Here is a 21,131-nt window from a genome sequence, read left to right as displayed (position 1 = left end):
GATGATCAAAAAGGCTGAATGAAGAAAAATGTCTTTGAACTGTGATGCTAATAATGAAGCTAAATCTCAGATATTTTGGACATACAATATGAAGCAAAGAATCACTAGAGAAGTTCTTGATGCTTGGAAAAATTGATAACTATCAAAAAGGTGACCAAGAGAAGACCATAGAGCTACACAGCATGGGGCCAGGCTACCTATGGAACCATCTTCATTCCAATACATCAAACCATCCCACCCAATCAGGCAGGGAAAGTATGTTATAGACACCAGTGGTTATAGAATTCTGATTGGCAGGGTCTAGGAAGAAAATCTTCTCTGCCATCATCAGTGTCCTGTGGAATATTCTCCCTCTGGAGGTGAGATAGGCCTCCATTGGCCTGGCCTTCTGAAAAGGAGTTAAACATGGCTCTACAGCAGGGGTTCTCAACCTTGGCAACTTTAAGACTTGTGGACTTCAACTCCCAGAATTTCTCAGCCAACTTTGCTGGCTGAGGAATTCTGGGAGTTGAAGTTCACAAGTCTTAAAGTTGCCAAGGTTGAGAACCCCTGCTCTACAGCCTTGTGTGGGGAACCAATAGGGGTAATGCAGCCATGGGGCTCATTGATCCCGTTTGCCTTTTGACTAATTTTTAACATGGTTCAAACATCTTTAAATTCTAAATTTTTAATTCTTGTATCTTCTTCTTCTTGTGCCATATCTGTTATCAGACGTTGGTGATCCTGTTTTTATCAGCAGCCGCATGAAAAAGTTCTTGTATGCTGTTTTTATATTTTAATATTTTTTGTACACTGCCTTGTCTGAGAGATGGCAGTTCGAAATATTTGAAAAATAAATGAATAAAATAGATACTAATATTTATAAGCACAAACCCTATAAAATTTTTAAAAAGCAACTATTGAAATGATATCCTTTTAAATATCTGAACTAAATAAATACATAAATCTTCATCCTTCAACCTTCACCCTCAAAATACATAATCAAATTTGACATGAAGAATATAATATAACTGAGATTTTCCCAGAACAACAAAGCATTTCCACTGGTTTTAAAATACATAAAAGTCATTTCAGTTTTGGTGAATAGAAATGAATTTGAAAGCTACTATGTTTAATCGTGGAATCCTTAGTGCTTTTGAAAACTACTAAGGATTCACAGTTAAGCTCTGAGCTACATATATTTGCTTCTATTGGAAACATATTTAATTTATAGATTGTTTCTATTCTTAATTGTCTATGCTTATTACTGGACTATAAAGATTTTACCACTTTTATAAGAGATGGACACTTCAGTGCTCTGCCTTTGATTCAGCTTTTCCTACTTTTCACTTACAACCTTGTCCATATAATTTAAATTCTAACTGTGACCTTTAGTATTATTCAGGTTGCCTACTAATGCTATAGTTAATGTTCATGTTTCAAAGTCACATTATTAGCAAAAACCAAATAATTAGTTTATGGAAACAAGTAAGAATGGAGCTAAACACCAAGATTAAAACTGCTCATTTCGCACAAAAAAATATAACATTGCAGTAGTTTAAAAGGTAATTTAATGATGTAATACAATACATTATTATTCTGAATAATTTTACCCTATGCTTTCCTTGTCAGAGTTGCTGGAATTTGAAATGGGAGAGTTCTAATCTTAAGTTTATTTTGATGACCAGGCTGAACATGAGCTGAAAGGTTTTTATTTCTAGCAAGATTCAGGATACTTCTAGTCCTAGATAGCCTGATTTTTCTTATCTTCCATTTATAAATGATTACAGACAAAGGCTGACCTTTGTTAGTGTAGCAGCAACCTACAGCTTTTCCAATCTGGTTTTCCCCCTTCTTCTCTCATCCACTTTCTTCTATGCGTACAGAGTTCTGATCTTCCTGGATTGGACTCCCCCTCCCTGTTGACTGACACTGCTAGAGGCATTCCCTCACCAATGCAAACTTCTGTTCCTCATTAGATCATAGAAGCAGCTGATTAGAAAGTCATTACTTTTCTGTTAACTTGTTACTATGTGGTTTGCAGCACAAAGAGTAAGAATAAGAGAGATCTCTGAGCCCTTCCCTATTGCAAAAATGGTCAGAAGAATGTAGAAAAAAATACAGTTATAGAATAAAAGCGTACAACATTACAAAATTATAATACAACACAAGGACTAACACTGCCTTTTCTTATATAACAGAAAATACATAACAGATCCTATGCCTTAGTGCAAGGGTCCCCGGTCCCCTGTCCGTGGACTAGTACCAAGCTGTGGCATGCCAGCAACCGGTCAGCACAAACAAGCAAAGCCCCATCCGCAGGATGCAGGCAACACACAAAACTGTGCACCCTCCAGTCCGTGGTAAAACCTTTCTCCACAGAATCAGTCCCTGATGCCCAAAAGGTTGGGGACCTCTGCATTAGTGGATGGTTTAGGAAGCAATTCTGAAGAGCTGAGACAAACTATGGTGACACATCTTAAGATCCAAATTGATAAACCAAAAAGAAAGTACAACATTCTTCAACCGTTCTTGAAGAAGTCAAAAATGAAAATGTCTTTAACATTAGTCTCTGTTTTAGGGGATTAGCAAGTGGCCAATATAATGTAACTACTTTTTAAAAAGTGAACCAGGGAAATTACAACTGGTATTATCTCTGCTGTGGAAAACAAGATTTATTCACTAATTACATTTATATTTCACCTTTTGTCTGGCGCTCAGGATGGCATTCTTCCTCATTTTAACCCTATAAGAATCCAGTAAATTATACTGGGCTGAAAAAGAAGAGAATGGGAACAAACAGAAAGGTCTCATAATGAAGGGAGGTAAACAATGAAACCCTGCATAGATAAGTATCTGAAACATTCATTAAAAAAATATGGATGAAAAATTTAGATCTTGGGGTGAAGTTTCCTAATTATATCAAATTATTTATTTTAAAGTTGACAGAAGGGCAAAAAGCAGAGCAAAAAGTTTAATAGCAATTCACAGACAGATTTAAAAAAAATGAAAGTGGCAAATCTGATTCACTAGAAACATTAAACACAAGTAGTCCTTGATTTACAACCAGTCACTTATGATTGGTCAAACTTATGATGGACCCCCCCAAAAGCTACCTATGACCCAGTTCAAGATTTCAACAGCTGCCCACACCTCACAATCACATGATCGCATTTTGGGTGCTTGGCAATTGGCTCAACTTTACATTGTTCCAGCAAAAAACAACCATAGGAATACACTAGTGACCCTGGCATCTGCTTAATGACTATGGCATTCACTTAATGACTGTTGCAAAAAAAATCATAAAACTGAATCTGGTGACGTGAATGCCTTGCCTTATGACCATCTTAACTTAGAATGAAAATTCCAGACTCTAGTACAGTTGTAAGTTGAGAACTATCTGTAATGAACATAGATCTCTAACATCATAATACGCTGATGACTCTGCTGGGAATCAGCATATAAATTCAACATATCACTATTATTATCATCTAAGCTGATGTGATTGACAAGGAAAGGGAGCTCTAAAGAAGGAATATGTTTATTTGAAAGAGACCTGAACAAAACAAGCTCCACTACTAAATAGAAAAGACTATGAAAATAAATTTGTTTCTAAGTTTATGAGAAGGATTCTACAACCTATATGTGTCCTTTGTTTGAATTATTAAAACCATAGTTTCTAAGTATTCTTGCAAGAGCTTCCATCCATTACAAGACTGATCCCTGTTCTTTAAGTTATTCCTTAATACAGTGTTTCTCAACCTTGACAATTTTAAGGCATGTGGACTTCAACTCCCAGAATTCCACAGCCAGCATTGCTGGCTGTGGAATTCTGGGAGTTGAAGTCCACATGCCTTAAAATTGTCAAGGTTGAGAAACACTGCCTTAATATGTAATTTAATCAGTGCTGATGCATCTAGCAAGTGTTCATCTGTTTAGAAATATCAGAAAATAACACCTAGTTAATATACTTACATTGGTAAGATGTATCACTCCTTTAGATGTAACAGAACAGCCCATAAACCCAACAAACTGTAACTCAGGACAATGTTCAGCAAATGCTTTAACAGACTGATCAGTTACCTAAATAAAGAGAAAAAAAAGAAGTTTACATTATTCTCCATTCTTAAATAACCAAAGTCCAAGAAAACATTCTAAAGGAATGCATGATGACTTTCAGGACTATTTTTTCTTACTACAATAGCATTAAAATAGACCTTAAAGACCTTTGGGTGATAAAGAATAAGATAAACCTTTTCCTTTTCCAATAAATATCAGTAAAATACACATAAACAAAATATAAAAATTGATTGTACTTGTAAGAATAAAATAAAAATCAATTCTCTAAATGTATTGAAGCCTAAACTAGTAATCAGAAGATACACACTTAAAATATCTAAACATTCAATTTATTTTTTTTAGAATCCAAAATATACTGAAGACAATACACATACATCTTCATAGTTATTTTTGAGAAAGGATAAGCAGGCCAAAGCTCTTACAGGCAAACCAGATGAATTTGCTCACTAATGGATGGTAAACTATTTTGGTAGTATCTGTATAAAATCAGGGATTCTTTTGAGTCTGTGAAACCCATGGAAGTATTGAAGGTTTTCTATAGCTTGAACTCTGCTACCATGAGCTTGATCTATGCCATTCCTTGCTCCTTTGGGTGAGTAGGCAGGGTGTAAATAGCTGAATCAGGGAAATCATTAATGCTTCTGTCTGCTTTGAAAGAGACAGCAGTGCAACCTTTTCTCTCTCAAGTCTTTCCTGGACCTAATCCTTGTTGAAAACTCTCACCCTATCTAATGTTTCACTTTTTAAAAAAAAACGAATATCCTAATTATCACTCAGGGTTTTAGTATTGGTCAGTTTGGTACCATTCTTTGTTAGGACCTCAGGGGAATATGACTCTTTTGTTCTGTTAGATTTCTCAGTATTCATCATCATGACCATGGTATCATTCTGGATTGCCTTAAAAGTTTGAGCTGGAGTTGCTGTTATAATCACTAATCATGTGAGGAGAGCACATGAGTCATGGAAATTCCAGTGCAGGGGTCCCACTGGTTCAGTATTCTGTCCAATATTTTTTTACAAATACATGAATTATCCAGGAAACACCATCTAGCAGGTTGACATTGTTATACATTATCACCCTATAATTAACTGGAGATGTTGTAAAACTAATGGCTGTAATTGTGATTAACTGAAGGGACACATCAAATTCAGAGTAATTAATTCCAAGACAATGTTGCTAGTAATCAGTAAACACATTATGACAGCAGCAGCTTGGATACAGGTGCAAGGGGACTTGCCCCATGATGCCGCCTGCTCAGTTGAAGGCTTTGTTCCTGCCCTCAAACTAAGGTCGCTACATGCAAGTGAGCAGCACAGCTGGGCCACGGACAGCATTGATTCCTGCACCTGGCTGACTCCAATTCCACACTCTGCACTGTAGGCATGCTAAAAAAGCAAACACTCCCCCCCCCAGAATGGAAGCTTCCAGGGGCCATTGATCTCTTTTGCAGAGAATTTGTGTTTGAACTTGCGCAATATTATGGCACCCAGGAGCTTCCATTATTGGCGCGAAAAGCATTTCCAAGCTGACTCTCCTCTCCCTCAAAGAGAAAGAAACCGCAGAAAGAGAATTTTTGCAAGGTAAGTGAGTCCGGCGCAGCAGGAAGGGAGTGGGATGCATGAGCTATTTTAGTTGGCCGGGGAAGCCTTGAGGGCCTGTTCCATCATTAGGCTCTCCATGGCCTTCCCCACCCTGAGATATTTCATGTGCACTTAACGAGCCGCATGCATCTTAACAAGCAGGGAGTAATCTCGTTTGAGGTACGAGATTCGCTCCGAGTTTTCGAATTACGAATGGAATGGGCAGGCTCCATTACATTTGTAACTCAAGGACTATCTGTAAACACTCTTTATTAAAAAATATATAAAAGAAATTGACCTTCAGCAAAGCAAAGCAAAAGCATCTAGCATCATATTGATTTTGCCCCCATAAAAAAGTAAAGTGTCTTAGAGACCCACAATTTGGAAAACAATTTGTGACTAACCAGCAAATATTTTGTGAACAGAAAACTCTCCCAAAGTGATCATTTTGTGAGTGTGCCTATCACTATATGCTCCCAAATTCTAAATATATTCTCAGCTCAAAAGGATTGCTTACCCAATACAACTGGATGTCAATTAAAGAATTCATTATATTTTTTCCTTTTGCCAATTCTTGAAAATATGTTTTCTATAATCTGCTTGTATGGATCTTTATTATAAAATTATCCATTTAGTTTAATTTTTTTAAAGTATAGCACTCAGGTATTTTTATGATTTTTTATAATTGTAATAATTTTATAATAATTTTTATTTATTTATTAAATTTATTTAATTTTCCTAATTAAACATGGTACAAATTTCAGCTTTTCATAGCATCCTATCAATATCAAATATAGTTTTGTACAATTGGGGATCTTGGACTAATTTTTTTCGAACCAGCCAGAAATAAAGCTATAAACTGTAAATATTAGTTCCTTCAGTAAAGAAAAATAGTCTCAAAGTCTACTCAGTCAGCACTTGCAGTGTCCATGTCAGCATTTCATACCACTTTAATATAAAAAAATAATGTATTTTCACAGCCCAAGTACATCATATAGCAATGGATATTTTAACTCCCTACTGTCAAGTAAAATATCAGGGGATTTACTAGATTTCCAATGTATTATCTTTTTATCTCCTAAATGTAATTTGCAAACTTCCAACTGACAATATAATTTTTAAAACTTCAAATTGTTTTAATGAAGGGAGACTGTTATGAAAGAAAATTGGTAAATCTCTGCAAGGATTGAGACTATATTGGGCTTAATGCTGGAGTAATTCTTTTAAAATTTGGCTATAACGTTTCATTCTACTGGTTTCACTATCTTTCCAGTCTTTAGCATTTGAAAACATTTACTTGTTATCTTGGTATAGGCAGCTGGTGATTTCACAAAAAAAGTTTCAGTGCTCTCTAAAAGTTGCATATTTAAGCAGTTGTTTCTAATATTCTGTTCAAGCACAACTTTCTTTTGCCAGACAACTATCAGATCCCACTAATTCCTACTGAACTTTAAGTGGAGAACTAGATAACTATTTATAAAAATAAAAATATGGGTATTGCTACCTTTTGACACAAAATAAAGCTATGTCCAAATGTGCTTTTTAACAATGAGCATGCAAGTTGAAACTCAGAATGCGTATTACTTTGTTTTAAAATATTTTTTGTTCTTTGAGCTGTGATACAGCTCAATTATAAGAAGCAAATATATAAAATATTTTTAATATACAGGTAAATAATTTGCCTATAAATTCTCCAACATTTCCAAGCATCTGTCCAGTGCTAATAGCCTTCAATCATACCAAAAAATAAATAAATGTAGAAATGCCTCAAGTGATATAAACTATAGTTAAGTTGTCTGTTCATTTATTTTATTTCACTGCAGCTGGACTCTAGTGGTCTACATGTATGTTATAATAAAATTATTATTGTGTATAACAATTACATCCAATAACAGACACAATCGTTAAATAACTGCATAGGTCATTAAACAGAGCATAAGGTGCCTCAAGAGTGGGAGAAGCCCTGGGAGGCCCAACAAAGACTTGGGTCCACCTGCCCAGGCCTCCCAAGGCCTGCTGCACCACTTGAGAGACAACCCGTTCTCTGCTTCCCACTCCTCAGAGTCCCCACAGGCCTTGGCCTGCTTCCCACTTACTTCACTTACTTTTTGAAAATCTCTGCAGCTCTGGGTCAGGGTAGGAGGAGGCCATACACAAAACAGTTAGGGGTTGGAGAGAAAGAAAATAGAGCAAAACAATCCAGTGATACTTCTGGGTGGAAAACTTGATGGACTAGCCAGTTTCCAAGCATTGGGGTGTATTGAGGCAAACACTGGCAGCCAGGTGACAAAACAGTATCTCCAAACAAGAAGATGAGAGATTACCCACTTTAGCTCCAGAAGGCAGCTTCTCACAAGGAAACACACGGAATCATACAAGATCTGAGGGACTCCGTAGGTATTTTGCTAATAGAACACTGAGAGTTGTAGGGAAAGACATTAAGTTCATAGCCTCACATGGAGCAGGGAACACTGGGTTTGCCCAATCCACTTCCTAGAGCACGTTGGAATGGAGAATTTTTAAAAGTGTATAGAGGTCTTCCAAGCAGAGAGCATTTTAAACTGCCCAATCTGTGTACTTTTGACCCATGGGAAAGATTATTCAGGAATGATACTATTTGGCAGATCTGGACATTTACTTAATTTCATTAGTGGAAAGTAGTCACTTTTCAAGCATGGCTTTGCCTCCACAATTGAACAGTAAAGATGTTGTGTGATGGGAATACATAGACAACAGTGACTGTCTGCCATTTTCCCAAAAGATGTACTCAGCCATGCAGCAAGGGAGCCATTTAATATACATGAGTCCAAGGAAAGAGCCACTTCTTCAACACAAAGATCAGCCAAGTTATTTCCAGAAGGCTCTGGTCTTTGCCTACATTCTAAATGGAAAGGCATAGATATTAAATATAATAATTCGCATCTCTTTGAGATATAGTAAAGAACTTACTATCAAGAGTTCCAAGGGCAGAAGTGTTCCATTATGCAATTTTTTTCTGACTCATTGCTAATTAGAATGCTATACCATCTTCAAATGTCTTCTCTGAGATGCCTACAATGGTTGATAGTCAACTATTTGCAGAAGAGTCAATCACTTGCAGAAGAGGAATATGAAAATCAGATAGATACTTGAAAAACAGGTGATTTTTAAAATAGGCAAACCATCCTGCTATGTTCCAAAAGTAAATTGGCAGTTTCTTCAAAGAGATTATGTGATCCCTTGTGTAAATAATGTTTTACTTCAAACTTTTTAGGACAGTGAACCTTAAATAAACCTTATCTAATTCATAGGTAATAATGCAGTCCTACAAGCCAAGATCTGCAACTTGAAAAAGAATCTTGGATGTGTTTAAGCCCTGGGGTTCTGCTTCCTGATGCTTTTGCAATAGCTCATATGCCTTGTCAATCACCTCAATTTTTGCATGATTTGGCAATGTCATAGGATTTCAGCAGGTTTCAAAATTATTATTTACATTAAAAAAGAAATAGTTCAATATGTACTTTGCCACTTCATAGCAGTCACACATTTGCACAACTTGTGAGGAGGATGTATTTAAAAGACATTCGTGCCAACTTTTGTACTGCTTAGAGCAACAGAATCCCTCATGATTGTGTCCTTCAGATATCAGCCAACATTATTTCTACATAATATTTTCCCTCAAATGTAAATAAAGAAATGCAATCATTTAAAACAATTTTTCTTTGTTCTGATGATAATGATGAAACCTTAATTTTATTCATCAGAAATTTTATAAAAATATTGGATAATTATGATTGACATGGTTAATACAATATCAGAAAGACAATGATATTTAATTTAATGTTAAGGGTAGTTTAGATATAATAATTTAAAAGGCAGTATGTTGCATTCAATTATATATCTTATATCACCTTGTTATACTTTATGAAGATACAAAATACAACCTCTTATTTAAATTATTATATTGCTTTTGTGCCAAATATTGTTTATTATATATTGTTAAAATACTGCTTGAAAAGCATAATATGTAAAGTTCCCTTAGAGTACAATTATATGAAAACCTGCTAACTTTTGAGATGGTAGAAAAATTGTTTTAAAATTAAATTGCAGGTGGCTGGCAGCCCTATGTTCAAATGATCTACAGAGACTTGTAAGCAAGGTATGATTTATTCACCATGGAGTTGAGGGATACAATACCTGTAAAGTGAATGCTTCAGTTAACACAAACACTTGGTGTAGTTATATTAAAAAGTACATACTTGTTTTAAGTATTCTAAGTTCTAGTTTTGCTTACATAGTCAAACCATACAATATGTTCAAAATATGAAATATTCTCTAATGGTTATTTTCTAATTTAATTTATCACTTGCTGACCTAAAAATAACATGTTGCCATACAGATTGAGAATTCAAGTGTTTTATGCTACCATTTAAAGCCCTTGGTAGAATCCCAATAGCTTTATATTCCCCAAACTCACAAAAATATGAATACAATGATTGTACATAAATGCTTATATATATAGAACTTTATTTTTTAATTTCCAGTGAAGGGCTAGAATTTCCTGTTTATGAGCTATGGCATCCAAACTGGCAGAATTAGGAGCAAAAAGTAGGGAAGGAACTAAGGAATATATTACTAGAAGCTTAATGAAAGAAAGGAAATAATTATTCAAGAGTGTTAGAAACAATCAAAATAGAGCTAAGAAACTCATATAGAATTACAGCTGCTTCAAGATATAACAAAATAGTAAATATTAGTACTAAAAGTAGTATGTCAATAATTAGAAGGCATTAATAAGTACATAATCCACAATACAAAGATATTTGCTTAATGTAAAAAATAAATTTGAAATTTCACTCAAATCAGCTCAAAGTACAGGTAGACACCAGATGTTATTAAATTAATTCAGTAAAATATCAGCAAATTGTATCCAAATAGACCTAGTTTATCATATACTTCATGCATTTACTTATAGAGATGTTCATGGAAATGTAATAATTTATATCTTACACAAAAAATGACATTCACATGAGCATTTATACTCAGAAATAACATATTTTAAAATGATATATAATAGTATTAGTATGATCAGAAAATTCGCAGCCTGACATGCATATGATTGTTATTCCTCTTTTTAAAATGTTTAAAAAGCTATATTTTGCAACCTAAAAAGAACTAAGGAAATAGAACAAGTGAATCAAATATCGTGATTACATCAGACTACTGTATACCAGTGATTTAAAGTCAAGGATATCAAGTGAGCTTCTGAATTGACTCTGCAAGTGAGCTCTCATGCTTCACTTGCATGCAGTTCTGAAAAATCCTATATAATAGGATCAAATTTCTGAATAGAAATCTGCATCAAAAAGTTTGTAAACCAAAATCAAATCATTAAATCATTTCTGATTTTGCCTATTTTCATCCTTATACCTTGTTAACAATGACTTTTTGCAATGGTATATAAGAAAAGCAGATCTACCTCTGTATGAAAGAATGAGGAACATAACCCTAACTTTAAAACAATGTTAGATGTTGTTAGAACATCTGTGCAAACACTCTACTGCTGATCTGAAAATTGTCTTCTTTCAACAAAAGAGCTTCAAAAAGAGGAGATAAAAAAATTCCTAGAGAAAAAAAAAAGGACTAAGATTCAATCAAATCTAAGGTTCTCTTTTGCAGTGGAAGTATTAAAAAGTCTGGCAAAGATAAGGCACTTATTTTATCAGCTGTTGCTGCTGATAAAAATCTTTGTACTTCTCTGTAGGAAATTTAGAATAAAAGGCCACAGTGTATTCTTTATACATATCACTAACTTTTTACATTACTTCTACATTCAAATTTTAAAAAATCAGTTTGCTACAGCAGGGTTTTTCAACCTTTTCGCCCATTGTACCACTTTTAGGATATGGCAACATCCGAGTACCACCAGTCGCCTAGCAAGGTGTCAAAAACTTGATGACCCCCCCCCCAAAAAAATGAAAAAAGTGATAAAGTACAGGTAGTCCTTGACTTACAACAGTTCGCTTAGTGACTCTTAGAAGTTACAATGGCACTGAAAAAAGTGCCCCCCAAGCCACAGCCAAGCAAGACATTTGCCTGCCCACCTAGCGGTGCTCTTCCTCCTGTCCAACGTTTTCATTGTTGTGAGCATTTCTGTGGAGGATTGGTAGCGGGGGTGGGGGGTGTTTGGTTTTTATTCCATCTGCTGGGTGGTTTCAGCAGGTTTTGGTCACTTCACATGACCCTGGGACACTGTGACCATCATAAATATGAATCAGTTGCCAAGCATCTGAATGTAAATCACAAGACGCTGGACATGCTACAGAATTCCAGCTGATCGGCACTTCTTCTGAACTCAGAAGCGTCAGGATCAGCGCTGAGCTCCAGGTGGAGCCTGGCGCTTCCATTGAGCCCTGACAGCCCTGAAGCGCCAATCAGCTGGAAAGTGGCACTGATCCTGGTGCTTCCGCTCAGCCGACAGCCCTGCAGCTCCAGCCATTTCTCGCTCAGGCTTGTGTGGTGCTGCCACCGGTTCAGCTCATTCCCCTCCCCCTCTATCACTTTTCTAGGATGGCCGCGTACCACCTGCCAGGTGCCATTGTACCACAGGTGGTACCTGTACCATTGGTTGAAAATCCCTGTGCTACAGCATGTAGGATTCCATTCCTCTCTCGGAGTTTGTCACAGAGAAATTCAGACATCCAGATACCCTATTTTTGTTAGCCGAGAAGTACAACCCAAGTACAGGAGAGAGAACAAAGTTCTTTTTACATGTTTCATGAACAGAATTTCTCATAGATGACAAAAAAAACTACTCTGACCCAGTAAGGAGATAAGAGTATTAGAAAAGAGACTTTTGGAAAGAAGAAATTTGGGGAAACAGAGCGACTTTATGGTGGTGGAATGGCTGGCAAACCAAAATGACTCTAGACAGCATAAGCTATTGAGGTTTTATAGTTTCCAGGTGAGCTCAGGGTGAAAATCTTAGTAATGGTGATGAGTAGAAGCTCAAAGACCTATTGAAAAAAAGGGGTTCATGGAAGAAAACAATCACTAATCCTAGAGGAATAAAATCAGCCACCATAATTATCCCTTTCTTATACCTAAGTAGGAAGTGAGGGGGGAAAAAATAGAAGTACCATGATTTGCAGTTAGCTGACATGTCTACACATATAATGAGACAGGTTTTACCAGAAGCAAAAGGTTTTACATACACAGTAAAGAACCCTTTATTTCATAATGCTTTTGAGTAGAGAATAACTCACTCTTTTTTTTTTGTAAAAATTTTTATTTTCAACTTTACAATACATAACAATCTTATAAATACTTCAGATAAAAAATAAAACAAATTGATACACATCACATTCGGTCTTGCCCGAATTATCACTGTTATTATCACTGTTATATCTCAAAGTTCTTAAGTAGCCATTAGCAATCTTCTAAATGAAGAATACAGCTAATGTTGAAATGCTGGGATCTCTGAGTTTTTCGAAATAAAATATAAATTCATCAGATAATTATTTTGATGCTACTTAATTTTTTTCTGAATTTGAAGAAAGTGTTCTGTCTGTCTCCATTATAGGAAAAATGCACAAAATAATCACTAATAATAGTGATCATCATTCATTATTGTGAATTTTAAAATCACAATAACACTGCAAAAATACTATGATCAAATAGATTGCTTACTGAACGGAGGGCAACACTAAAAAGCTTCATTCAATACAAATTGCTTTCTTTACATTCAAACAAAAATAAGTCAATGGAATGAAAATGTATAAAGAGAGTTAAAAAGGCAGCCAAATAAGAAAGTTTTATTACCACTATGCTATATCTAAAATGGAATGAGGTGTAAATTAATCAGGAGAAAAATTATGATATCTTCCTTAAACGAATTACCATGCTATTTCTTTGAGTTCTGCAATATATTTCCTTTTATCTCAATATCCCAAGGAAATAATCTAAAAAGTAAATATTCATTTTTAAACATTATATATATCATAAACTATATCTTCACCAGAACTGAATTAATTTATGAATATCTGAAGTAAGCATATTGCATACTTGTTAATTTTTATTTCATTTTGTAAAACAACCTATGTTATTCCTATCAACATATGAAATAAAACCTATTTCATTTCAGCAAAGGTTTGATAATATATAGCATGTATATTAAATGTTTGATTTTCCTTGAGATGTCTGTCCATTTATAATTTTTGAAATAAAATACTGACTTATACTGCCAGGATTAGAAAAAAGGAAAAATAAAGCAAACATTTTACTTTGAATAAATACAAAAAACCCCTATATTGTATGCCATATGCACCGCCAAAGTCATTGGCCCAAATCCTATGATATTGCTGATTTATTTTTTAAAACTATGTATGAAAATATCACTATCTATCAATAATATTAATGACAAGAACACTGTGAGTTTTCTGTAAAAATGACTTGGCATAACACTAACCAAGGCTTCCTACAAACCCAATTCTGTTAATACATTAGAAAAAAGAGCACATTTCTTAATTTGTTCATTTTCCTGGGAAATGTATTAAGGCAGAAAAATTAACTGAATGCACATAAATAGACCTGAAATTTGGAACTCCAGACATAACTCTGTAATTTATCCTAACAAAGTACTTTCTCTTGCATAATACTATTTCTATAAAAAAACAAAAATCTGTCATGGCAAGAGAAAACACATAATGCCATTATAGTAAAAACAGTAAAATAACTCTAAAATTAAACATTTCACTAACATTTTGATACAATGTGACCATTTGTAGATCTGTTTGACAGCATTTTCTATGTGGTTTTCTATTTTTTGTTATAGAACTTAAGTTGTTCTTATTTACTGAAATTAAATATTTATTATTTATTAAAACAGGACAAAGTATTTTATATTATAGGAATTCATGTATCTAAAAGCAGGAACATTATATGAGAAACTGTATGTTTTTTAATGAAAAAGTAAAACTAAAATAGAAGCAGCACTTTTCTTCAGTATAATTTTTTAAATATATTAAATCCCCATCTTGCTTTCTCTTGGGAATGGAAAACTGCATTTTAAGGGCAAAATAATAGAATGCTGAAGATGATTTACAGTCTTCAGGAAATCAACTGTGCCCTAACTGCTGTCTTACACAAACACATCACAATCTATTCTCTCAATTTACTGACATATCTACTTTTTACTGAATCTGTCTCCCCTCTTCAGCAGTGAGTATCTATGAGTGAACTTTAAACTGATATTCTCTTTCCGTGGTGTGCTCTGACAATATTTCTCCATACTGCAGCTACTTTGATTCTGCAAGATAAATTCGGAAGAGTTTTCTTCTACGTACCAGTATACAATTATGGTAGTAAAGAGTCAAGGAGCTTTCAGTTAAAACTAAATCTATCAAAAGTTTCTTAAAATAAAATAATACTGAAAACTTTCAGTTTAAAACTTGGATAAAATGCTCTGAAAAGTGCTAAAGTGAAGCTACAGTCTCTATATTATTCTTATCTTGTACTTAAAAAGTGGAAAAAACGTATATGCTAACCACATCATTTATTAGTAATAATTGAGAGTATTGTATATATCAAGTGTAAAAACAAAAGATAACTGTAAATAAAATACAACAAATAATGGTTTCTGATTTCTGGAATATAATCATTTCTAGATTTTATAGCCCTGAATATGGAAATGAAGACAAAAGATTATTACAGCAAACCTATTTCACTGAACATAGTTCTTAGAAAAATCTCATGAATAAAGCCAAATGAGAAATATAAACTAAAAAAGAGTATTTCTTATGACACTCACATGCTTTAAAATATCACTGCATGTATAAATAGAAATAATGAAAAGAACTGTGGCAAAAAAAGATATACACAACAGCTAATTTTGAGATTACATATCAAACTATAATTTAACTTAACAATGTAGTGAATACTTAAGGCCATTAGGATTTACTTTTTAAAAGTATATTATATTCTGCTCTATTAACACAACAGAGGCAGAATTTATAATATATTTAATGATAAAAGGATATACACATACCAAATATATTAAAATTTTTCAGAAGGAAATATATGCTTGATATTGTATTTTATTTAACTCAATCACTTGGCATACTATATAAGTAATGTGTCTGTCAATGGCATATGAATTTAGCACAATTATTTTTGTAAAATTCTATCTCTATATAAGAAAGCTTGCTCATCCTTGTTGTCCTAAACTACTTTTATATTTTCCTGTATTTTCCTTTAAGCTTTTTTGTTTTCAAGTTCCTTACAATATGTGAATATGAAGCAACTAACATACTAAATCTCATAAAAGAACAGTGTATTACTATTATAACATCAGTGTAATGAAAAAAACTGTAGCCAACCAGAAAAGCATCCAACAATCACTTCTGAAACACATATGCATTCTCAAAACCAATCCCAACTTTTATAGTTAAATAGCAAGGCCTTCTAAAATGAGATGAATACATAGTGTTCTATCAAACTGAACGTTTTCATAATTTTCTTTTAATATAAATTTATAAGAAACATTTAAGATACATTTCTTTCATTATGGGTTACAGTACTATATACATTCTAGCAGATTTGCTACATGCTTCAATAACTGTCCAACAAAACTATATGCTATGCATTATTGTTGCAAAGGTGAGTTTTTACATATTTCTTAATTACCTACTTTTTTTAAAAAAGTTATTTTTTCCTGTACACTAGAAATTATGCCACCCCATCTACATATCTTACTATGAACAGTGCATAATGAGAAATTAGACAAGTACTGTAATACTAAACTGCAATTCCTTCAGTCCCCTATTATACTACAATATTGAATTGAACATAGTTACAATGCTAATTTGACTGTAATAAATCCAAGTTAATTTTCCCTAATTATAAATGTAATAAAGCTATTACGAGCACTACAATAAAATAAGGTATCCCATGCTGGAAATATTATTTCTAAGGGAAAAAAATACAAAAATTACATAAATAAAATTCTTTGGATACATATTATTGATTTTATGCCTTCTGAAGCAATGATCAAAATTGAAAAAGCATTCTAGGTTGCTGCTTTTTTCCTAGTAGCATTCTCTTTTTTAGGACAATTAACTAAGATCAGTATCAATTCATCATATGTTATTGTCTTCATGCATTAAAAAAAATATTTTCATCTGTTTCCCTCTACTTTGAACAGAAATAGTCTATCATGTTGCATTGATGATGTCTCTTCAAAGTCACTTGTTTCTATAACACTAGGTAAAACAAACACTCCAGATGCAGGAACTCCTCCCTAATCTAATTATTAACCTAGTTCCCTCAGAAACTAAGCAAGCAATTATTGTTTTTTATTCTCTTGCAGATAGAAGCATTTTGATTGTGAAGACCATGGGGTCCTTTCTCTCGACTTCTCACACCTTTATCCTGACAGGAAAGATCTATAAGGATAGTGTAAGAACATCTGGGTGAATACTTGCAATGTTCCACAGAACTAGAATAACCCCCTCCTCTTAAATCTTCTCTGACAATACAGGAAGATTAGAGAAAAGGCATTTTTGTTGCATTTGTTACTTTCAAAAATTAATTTTGTGAATTCTTAAAGAGGGCTAAACTGAACAAAGAACATCTGCATTACTTTCTCCTTAAGCATCTCTGATAGCCATAAATATTTATTAGCCTCTACCTCTATATCTCATAGCTTTTCATTCTTAGTTGTTTGGAAACTATCATAATTATGTAAAATAATGATTGCATTTATACTCTACTTACAATTAAAATCCAATTAAAATCATAACATTTCTATGTCATTTTTATGTTATTTTATAGTGATTTTATAGCAATCTCCTTGGGTTTGTGCACAAGTGATTGTTTAGCAATCTTCCAAGATCTTCCCTTCAGGGATGGTGTCAAGGAAAAGCTACAGGCAGGTGAGTGGTAAAAATACTCACAAAAATAGATCCTTCTTGTCAAGATGGCACTTAAAATAAAGCAGCAGGATTCTATAACAATAAGGAAAAGTTGGCAATATTACTGGATCACCATTTTTACTCCTGTGTTATGCTGAGGTAACACAGAATATATAAAAAAGATGTAAAATATATTTAAAATAGATTATTTTTGGTGATAATGTCAGTATTTTTGTACACTGGCTCACAGCATGCTATTATTCTGCTTTATCACCTGAAGTTCTTTTACCATCTGGTTCACTAGTTACAACTATTTCTGAATAGGAATACTCTGCCAACAGTACTTCATGTCTTAATAAGCTCCTAATTAGATAATTAGAATACCTTAAATTTGGAACTGCTTATAAAGAAAACCCAGAAACTAAAGTGATTGAAAAGCATGGATAGAAGGACTTTAATTAGTAATAACAAGGTGAACAACATTGTACTGAAGTTATATTTGCTCCTAAGCCCAATTAAAGATGATACTTATCTTCAAACACATAAATACTTATCTCCAACAGAATAAGTTTATGCAACAAAATGCAGTAATGACATCAAAAGATGAGATATTATTAACCCAAAATGTGGGGTTGGATCAAGGTACTTGCCCATTAATAGAAGGAAACAGAAAATGATTTTCCTTTCCCTTAACTCCCACTAGCAACAGAGGGCTAGAAAACCATCACTTAAGATCTGAAAGAGAGTGGAATGGGGGTAGCATGACAACTCAATGGAAAGAAAATAACTCCTGTAAGTTAGGAGGAAGAACCACATATGAATGGAGTTTATTTAATTTCCCTTGCCTAAGTGACACATTGCACATATGGTTTTCCAATCCCTAGATTCTAGAGGATAGTAGGGAAAGGACCAGATAAAAAAGTTAGTTTATTGGATTTTTTTCATTAAAATTTACATCAGAAAATATTTCATCAGGTTATACAGGTTTTTTTTAATTCACTAATTTTTTTGGTTTTAATGACTTTCATGTACTTTTGCATGATTTTTGTTGTTGTTAATTGCGAAGTTGTGTCCGACCCATCGTGACCCCATGGACAACATTCCTCCAGGTCTTCCTGTCCTCTACCATCTTCTGGAGTCCATTTAAGTTCACACCTACTGCTTCAGTGACTCCATCATAACCTCTGACACAAACCTACATAGCCAAAGATTTCCTCAAAAATGTAGTTTTACAAGTTAATTCCACAACACTGTTCCTTCCTCACAGCACATAGATATTAATTATTATTTTCTTAAAAACTTATATACCTTATTTTCAGGGTGGATAATAATCAATAATTTAAAAAATAGAACAAAAATCGGATTTTTTATTTAAATAAGACTTTTTTTATTTTTATCAAAATTATTTTAATAAAATGCTTTTGGAGTAAAAATCTATCTAAAGATAGTTTTCTATTTAAGATACATTAATAATTTAGTTTATTCAGCATGAAATGGAGCTTAGTTATGTAGCATGAGGCTGTATATTCTGCAATATTTACATTTTTGGTAAACTTATTCAATGAATCCAAGCTCTGCAAGCTGAGATAACATGCACTGCATTGATGCCTTCACACAATTTCACAGTAACCATGAAATAAATCATAAAACAAAGTTCAGCAATATTCCTTTATCCCACTGTTTTGCAAATCTATGCACACTACAAACTGTATGATTGTTTGAAGAGAAATGCATCTGTACCAGGCTCTAAGTGTTTTAATTAAATAAAAGAATGTGAGTAGTTCTCCAACGATGTGTGATTAACCTATTAACCTAAAATCGGTTCTGATATCGCTTTTACTAACCTGACAGCTTATTATTCTAAATAGGAAACCTTCATTTTGTTTGCAAATAATAATATTAAAGATTCTAACTATCAGCAAGAATGAGTCCTTACATTTAAAGAGCACCTGTCATTTCAGATCCATCATGGCAGCGCCTGTTAGCGGGCATCCATTCACCTGCTGCCCACCACATCCCTCACCTTGTTGTGTCACTGCCGCATCACCAGCCGTCCCATTAAAGTGAGTGGGACTGTCTGTGAATCAACAGCGGGTCAGAGGAGCCACCGCTGCAGGACAGAAATGACAGTTGCTTTTTAAAATTATGATTTAAATAAAGCCTTTTTACTAGTGATTTAAATCGACTTTATTTAAATCAAATCCATCCTGCTTATTTTCATCAGCAACAAGAGTATGTATAATTTTAGTTAGCATTTGAAAGGCATTTTAGGTATGAGCATGAACATCTCACAATTTATTGAGGGGTTATTCACAAACCTTACAACAAAAGCACAGCCGATATCAGAATCATGTAACAAAAGCAGACTTAATAGTTGCAGAAGAAAAAGGAAATCAGAATCTTCCTGTCTCCAATTCACTTTCCATCCTTTCCCATTCACTGTACATCAAAGAAAATCTACTTCACCTGACACACAAGAGACATTTTCACCCCTGATCAGGCAGGTGTCAAAGCCAGAAAGCAAGCCTATTTTCCACAGACCCTTTACCTTGTTTGATCACTGGTTACTTTTGATCTGACATTGCCCTCACTCGAGTAATGACTTCCACCTCATAGAACTTACCTCACATCTGTCAGAAAGAATAAAGGACCTCAAACTAAGTCCTGACAAGGCCTATGGGCCATGCGTTGCACTGGCAATGGAACATTCGCCAGCTCCCACAATTTCCAATTCAGTTTCTTTTGTTCTGGTGGGCACAGGGGTTATGGTACCATTGAGAGCATGAAGGATTATACACACACTGTGAAGCCAAGTCTTCATGAATTACTATCTTTTCATGTCAGCTTCTCTGTCCTCTTAAATGCTGTGAATGTTATGGTAGTTACTATGAAACACAGTCTACAAATGCTGTTATGGAAAGACTGTTTAAATCTTTCAGATACTGAATATCCTGTACGGAGCTTTTTAAAAAGATTTCAAACAGAGTACTGGAAACCAGCTGGCAAAGTTGACTGAATGGACTCTTTTAAAAACATCATTAAATAAAAATCCAGATTTAAGACATTTCCTTTTTAATTATGAGTAAATAAAATATATTTTAATGAACAAAACATTTTAAACCTCCTGTTTTAATATTCATATTTGTACTTCAACTCATTTTACTTTCAGACAAACATACCAAAAAGTAAAATATTAATTGCTGATAAAAGTTTAGAGAATTAAAATTAGATGTAACAAAATTTGGACAGATCAAATCAAATTCTTTATATTCTTATTTTCTATAAATAAATAACAAAGGTTCTCTTTCCACTGCTGCAAATATTGCATTACAAGGAGTTAAGGAAAAAGAAAACCATGCACATTGACAACAAGAAAAAAAATTAAATTACACTGACAAAAGCATCTCACATTTCATTTAATAACCTTAGAGATTCTAATACCCCCTGAATCTGCTGTAATTTTCAGAGATGGCAGAGGTTTTAAAAGTATTATATGCTACTTTTTATATACCACTTTTTAAACTATACAATAATTTATTCTAACTTCATGGAAAAAATGTAAAAACACAGGTATTACTTCAAACAGTACTGCTTCATTTTGCA

At 33.8% G+C, this 21,131-nt stretch overlaps 1 protein-coding gene across 5 annotated transcripts in view; it reads right to left on the bottom strand.

Annotated features, from left to right (window-relative positions):
- Positions 1-21,131, bottom strand: part of FBXL17 (F-box and leucine rich repeat protein 17) — a 130,846-nt gene that overhangs the window by 87,328 nt on the left and 22,387 nt on the right. For all 5 annotated transcript variants that reach the window (XR_005556139.1, XM_039338406.1, XM_039338407.1 and 2 more), the window contains exon 5: positions 3,955-4,062. Coding sequence is in view for 4 of the 5 variants with exons in the window: in XM_039338406.1 (XP_039194340.1) it covers positions 3,955-4,062 (108 nt within the window). In the remaining variant the exon portion in view is untranslated. The remainder of the gene's footprint in view (positions 1-3,954; positions 4,063-21,131) is intronic.

Source organism: Crotalus tigris, unplaced genomic scaffold, assembly GCF_016545835.1.
Source record: "Crotalus tigris isolate CLP2741 ecotype Arizona unplaced genomic scaffold, ASM1654583v1 scf7180000017700.2314712, whole genome shotgun sequence".
Classification (NCBI taxonomy): Eukaryota; Metazoa; Chordata; class Lepidosauria; order Squamata; family Viperidae; genus Crotalus; species Crotalus tigris.
The sequence above is the reverse complement of the archived record's forward strand: the minus strand, read 5'-3'. Positions and strand labels throughout refer to the sequence as shown.